The sequence below is a fragment of the Notolepis coatsorum genome (assembly GCF_963971535.1).
Source record: "Notolepis coatsorum genome assembly, chromosome: 2".
NCBI classification, from domain to species: Eukaryota; Metazoa; Chordata; class Actinopteri; order Aulopiformes; family Paralepididae; genus Notolepis; species Notolepis coatsorum.
The window spans coordinates 78885871-78892072 of record NC_140166.1 but is presented as its reverse complement, the minus strand read 5'-3'; the positions used below and the strand labels follow the sequence as shown (position 1 = coordinate 78892072).

Genomic DNA, 6202 nt, shown 5'->3' with positions numbered 1-6202 from the left:
CCGTGACACCATATCTCCTGCAGCCTGACACCATATCTCCTGCAGTCGCGGGCGCCGTGACACCATATCTCCCGCAGCCTGACACCATATCTCCTGCAGTCGCGGGCGCCGTGACACCATATCTCTCGGTGGCGTCAGACATGGCCCCCCGCTCCTACCGTTCAGAGTAGCTTTGCTTAAGAGTCCTTCACAACAGACCGGCTAGTTTCATGCTCTACAGTACTGTATACTGAGGGTTCGCACAAGGTCCTTGGAAGTGCTTAAAGTGCTTGATTTTAATTTTTTTTTGTCAAGGCCTGGAATTCTTTGAAATCAGCCAATTTTTTAACAAGGTGCTTAAAAAGTTCTTGAAATTCAAATCAACCATTCGCATTGAATGTTTAGTTCATCCATGATCAAATTGTTCTGAATCAAGAAATCGTTTTTTATTATTTCTGTTTTGATCAAATCTGACGAGTTGCTGTCTCGCGCGCGCTCCAACTGCTTTTCCTCATTTATGCTCTAGCTTGCTCTAGCTGGCAAGCAGGCCAAGAATATGCTTAAAAAAAACAGCATTTAAAAGTGAATTGTATCCTTCGAGCGACATCCTTGAAAATGAAAAATAGTGCTTGGAAAAGCACTTAAAAGTCCTTGAATTTCATTTTGCAATGTCTGTGGGAACCCTGTACTGTACTCCACTCTCTGGGCTTCATTGATCAAGTGAAATACACAGACATCTGACTGGAGACCCTTTTAAAAAATATATCCACCATCAAAGTCATTTCCACTTAGAATTGGATTAGAATCGGTCTTGGAAATATGGTTTTCATGCCTATTTCTGCGTTTAAAAGTAGATTGTGGCGAGGTATTTTATTTTCAACTTTCAAAGTATTGTTGAATGAGGGTTTCTGTTGGTTTATTAGTGTTTTTGGATGTTGGCACAAGCATACAGTACTAGTACTTGACCGCCGTCGCTGAATACCAAGAGAATATATTTTTTTAAACGATTACTTTATGACTGGTAGCAGGTTAGAAATACTACCAGACAGTGCTTCTGTACTTTCTGTATATCACCAACCTTCCTTATACCTTTCTCTGGTATAAGGTATAATAGAAATCATATTTAAATCTATACTATGACATTCCCAATAAAGGTTTGTTAGTTAGTTAGTATTCTAATAAAAAAAATTGCTTTGTCATATAGCCTATTACTGATGACATTACTTTTCTTCGAAATGCTCATTTACCTCAACTGCAGTATGTATGCAGCGTTACGTTGTATATTGAAATGTCTCTCTCTCTTTCTATTCCCAAGGGATCTCAATTTCAACAACCTCAAAGTCTTTCCCAAGGCAATAGAGGCGCTGCCCAAACTCAAGGAGCTGTGAGTACTCTCATCTCATCTCATCTCTTGCTCTCTCTCAGGAGCACGTATTGATACGGCTTGTGTCAAGATGGCAACAGTTAATTCGTCAGAGTGAGCGACGGCGGGAGCGTTTAAGAGCGCTCTCCCGCTGTGGGCAAGGGCCGTGTTGTCTCTTGTGGAAACGTGAGCTGTCGACGTGTGTCTCGGTGGAGCTGTGAGTGTTGGCAGAGGGAGCTGAGAGATTAATGAGGGGGTATATTATAGCCGGTGCCCCTAAGAACACAGTCCACTCGGCCTGTCCGCCTATTGTTGTTCCTCCCTCACCGTCTGTCAGTGCTGCGACGGGGAGGAGCGGCGCAGACAAAACACGGCCCTGAAAGAGACTCCTCACTCTGTGCTCCCGAGGTGTCTGTTGTGTGTCTTCTGTTCGGGGCGACGTCCCTTCAGCACCTCTCAATTAGCCTTTATTCTGAAGGTATCCTTTTTGTTTTGATCCATAACATGACGTGATGGGGTCCTTTCATGTCGGTGGAGTTCACCCTGGGGATTGTTTTGGGAGAAATATCGTGCCACGGCAATGGAATGTTTACCGGGTCATTGTGCGTTTTGTCTTTGTATCCTGTGACGTGGGCATAGATTCGCTTGGATTTTAAGGTCAGTCTGAAATCTGATCATCTAGAAGACGATCTGCTGTAGTTCTAGAAGATGACCTGCTGTAGTTCTAGAAGATGACCTGCTGTAGTTCTAGAAGATGATCTGCTGTAGTTCTAGAAGATGATCTGCTGTAGTTCTAGAAGATGATCTGCTGTAGTTCTAGAAGATGACCTGCTGTAGTTCTAGAAGATGATCTGCTGTAGTTCTATCTAGAAGATGACCCCCTGCTGTAGTTCTAGAAGATGATCTGCTGTAGTTCCTAGAAGATGATCTGCTGTAGTTCTAGAAGATGACCTCCTGCTGTAGTTCTAGAAGATGACCTCCTGCTGTAGTTCTAGAAGATGACCCCCTGCTGTAGTTCTAGAAGATGATCTGCTGTAGTTCTAGAAGATGACCCCCTGCTGTAGTTCTAGAAGATGATCTGCTGTAGTTCTAGAAGATGATCTGATGTAGTTCTAGAAGATGATCTGCTGTGGTTCTAGAAGATGATCTGCTGTAGTTCTAGAAGATGACCCCCTGCTGTAGTTCTAGAAGATGATCTGCTGTAGTTCTAGAAGATGATCTGCTGTAGTTCTAGAAGATGATCTGCTGTAGTTCTAGAAGATGACCTCCTGCTGTAGTTCTAGAAGATGATCTGCTGTAGTTCTAGAAGATGACCCCCTGCTGTAGTTCTAGAAGATGATCTGCTGTAGTTCTAGAAGATGACCCCCTGCTGTAGTTCTAGAAGATGACCCCCTGCTGTAGTTCTAGAAGATGATCTACTGTAGTTCCTAGAAGATGATCTGCTGTAGTTCTAGAAGATGATCTGTTGTAGTTCTAGAAGATGACCTCCTGCTGTAGTTCTAGAAGATGATCTGCTGTAGTTCTAGAAGATGACCCCCTGCTGTAGTTCTAGAAGATGATCTGCTGTAGTTCTAGAAGATGATCTGCTGTAGTTCTAGAAGATGACCTGATGTAGTTCTAGAAGATGATCTGCTGTAGTTCTAGAAGATGATCTGCTGTAGTTCTAGAAGATGACCCCCTGCTGTAGTTCTAGAAGATGACCCTGCTGTAGTTCTAGAAGATGATCTGCTGTAGTTCTAGAAGATGATCTGCTGTAGTTCTAGAATATGACCTGCTGTAGTTCTAGAAGATGATCTGCTGTAGTTCTAGAAGATGATCTGCTGTAGTTCTAGAAGATGACCCCCTGCTGTAGTTCTAGAAGATGACCCCCTGCTGTAGTTCTAGAAGATGATCTGCTGTAGTTCTAGAAGATGACCTGCTGTAGTTCTAGAAGATGACCTGCTGTAGTTCTAGAAGATGATCTGCTGTAGTTCTAGAAGATGACCTGCTGTAGTTCTAGAAGATGATCTGCTGTAGTTCTAGAAGATGATCTGCTGTAGTTCTAGAAGATGATCTGCTGTAGTTCTAGAAGATGACCTGCTGTAGTTCTAGAAGATGATCTGCCGTAGTTCTAGAAGATGACCCCCTGCTGTAGTTCTAGAATATGATCTGCTGTAGTTCTAGAAGATGACCTGCTGTAGTTCTAGAATATGATCTGCTGTAGTTCTAGAAGCTGATCTGCTGTAGTTCTAGAAGATGACCCCCTGCTGTAGTTCTAGAAGATGACCCCCTGCTGTAGTTCTAGAAGATGACCCCCTGCTGTAGTTCTAGAAGATGATCTGCTGTAGTTCTAGAAGATGACATCCTGCTGTAGTTCTAGAAGATGACCCCCTGCTGTAGTTCTAGAAGATGATCTGCTGTAGTTCTAGAAGATGATCTGCTGTAGTTCTAGAAGATGACCTCCTGGTGTAGTTCTAGAAGATGATCTGCTGTAGTTCTAGAAGATGACCCCCTGCTGTAGTTCTAGAAGATGATCTGCTGTAGTTCTAGAAGATGATCTGCTGTAGTTCTAGAAGATGATCTGCTGTAGTTCTAGAATATGATCTGCTGTAGTTCTAGAAGATGATCTGCTGTAGTTCTAGAAGATGACATCCTGCTGTAGTTCTAGAAGATGACCTCCTGCTGTAGTTCTAGAAGATGACCCCCTGCTGTAGTTCTAGAAGATGATCTGCTGTAGTTCTAGAAGATGATCTGCTGTAGTTCTAGAAGATGACCCCCTGCTGTAGTTCTAGAAGATGACCCCCTGCTGTAGTTCTAGAAGATGATCTGCTGTAGTTCTAGAAGATGATCTGCTGTAGTTCTAGAATATGATCTGCTGTAGTTCTAGAAGATGACCCCCTGCTGTAGTTCTAGAAGATGATCTGCTGTAGTTCTAGAAGATGACCTCCTGCTGTAGTTCTAGAATATGACCCCCTGCTGTAGTTCTAGAAGATGACCTGCTGCAGTTCTAGAAGATGATCTGCTGTAGTTCTAGAAGATGATCTGCTGTAGTTCTAGAAGATGATCTGCTGTAGTTCTAGAAGATGATCTGCTGTAGTTCTAGAATATGACCCCCTGCTGTAGTTCTAGAATATGACCTGCTGTAGTTCTAGAAGATGATCTGCTGTAGTTCTAGAAGATGACCTGCTGTAGTTCTAGAAGATGATCTGCTGTAGTTCTAGAAGATGATCTGCTGTAGTTCTAGAAGATGATCTGCTGTAGTTCTAGAAGATGATCTGCTGTAGTTCTAGAAGATGATCTGCTGTAGTTCTAGAAGATGATCTGCTGTAGTTCTAGAAGATGATCTGCTGTAGTTCTAGAAGATGATCTGCTGTAGTTCTAGAAGATGATCTGCTGTAGTTCTAGAAGATGATCTGCTGTAGTTCTAGAAGATGACCTGCTGTAGTTATATAAGATGATCTGCTGTAGTTCTAGAAGATGACCTGCTGTAGTTCTAGAAGATGATCTGCTGTAGTTCTAGAAGATGATCTGCTGTAGTTCTAGAAGATGATCTGCTGTAGTTCTAGAAGATGACCTGCTGTAGTTCTAGAAGATGATCTGCTGTAGTTCTAGAAGATGATCTGCTGTAGTTCTAGAAGATGACCTCCTGCTGTAGTTCTAGAAGATGATCTGCTGTAGTTCTAGAAGATGACCTGCTGTAGTTCTAGAAGATGATCTGCTGTAGTTCTAGAAGATGATCTGCTGTAGTTCTAGAAGATGACCTGCTGTAGTTCTAGAAGATGATCTGCTGTAGTTCTAGAAGATGATCTGCTGTAGTTCTAGAAGATGACCTCCTGCTGTAGTTTAACCTGTCTCTGCAGTTGTTGTAACAGGCTTTTTAGCTGCGACCAGCAAGCTCTATAGGTCACTCGGTCGGTTGGTTGGTTGGTTGGTCCACAAAGATCTGCCCACCCTCTAGCAGCCACAGGTTTTGCCCTGGGAGGCTGAAATTGGGCATGGAGGTGTGTGTTCATGCCAGGCTAAAAGGGGGCGTGACAATGGGAGTGGCATATCGCAAAAAGGTTGCCACTTTTGCGGTTTTCTATACAGCCTATGCAGTTTTGTTGTATGCGGTTTTGTATACATTTTGTATATATACATTTAAACATTTGAGATATTTATGCTAGCTAGAGTGTTCCAGAACAAAGGAAACGGCTTTCTCATAGTTCTGTCTCAGGCTGATCAGTCACTTCTGCCTAATCTTGCAATCTCAGGTTTAAACAAAATACTACAACCAGATCTACAACCCTGTAGAACGTGACACATTACAAAGCCGACAGATGTTTGACTGGTTTTTTAAATATACAAAATTGGTGTATATTAGCCATTGCTTCCTGCATTCAATTCACCTTGTGTTATGTAACAGTTGCTGTAGGTTATTTAAGTATTTTTTGCTGCTCAATGTGATTGTCCCATGAATAGTAAAACAGAAATGACTGTGTGTGTATACACAGTATATAAAGTATATGTCTCTTGGTTTGTGTTCTCTCTGCAGTGGATTCCACAGCAACGATATAGCATCTATACCTGAAGGAGCTTTCCACAATAACCTTCTGCTACGAACCATGTAAGACCTGCTCACTAACACTACTGTTTAACACACTGAACAAACTGAAACCTACTCAATTATTGTGAAGGCATATATACATGAATACACGCACGTGCATGCGCACACACACACACTCACTAATTTACTTGAATCAACAACATAATTTATAATGCGTATAATGTGTGTATGTATATATACTGTATATATATATTTAGTGCAATAGAGATTATTGGAATGAGGTGAACCGACTGAAAACATTATCTTATTAGATAAAACAAATTATGTATATCAGG

At 42.0% G+C, this 6202-nt stretch overlaps 1 protein-coding gene across 1 annotated transcript in view; it reads left to right on the top strand.

The window, feature by feature from the left end:
* Positions 1-6202, top strand: part of lgr4 (leucine-rich repeat containing G protein-coupled receptor 4) — a 94133-nt gene that overhangs the window by 65947 nt on the left and 21984 nt on the right. Inside the window, exons 7-8 of the mRNA XM_084307539.1 lie at positions 1295-1363; positions 5856-5927. Coding sequence (XP_084163665.1) covers positions 1295-1363; positions 5856-5927 — 141 coding nt within the window. The remainder of the gene's footprint in view (positions 1-1294; positions 1364-5855; positions 5928-6202) is intronic.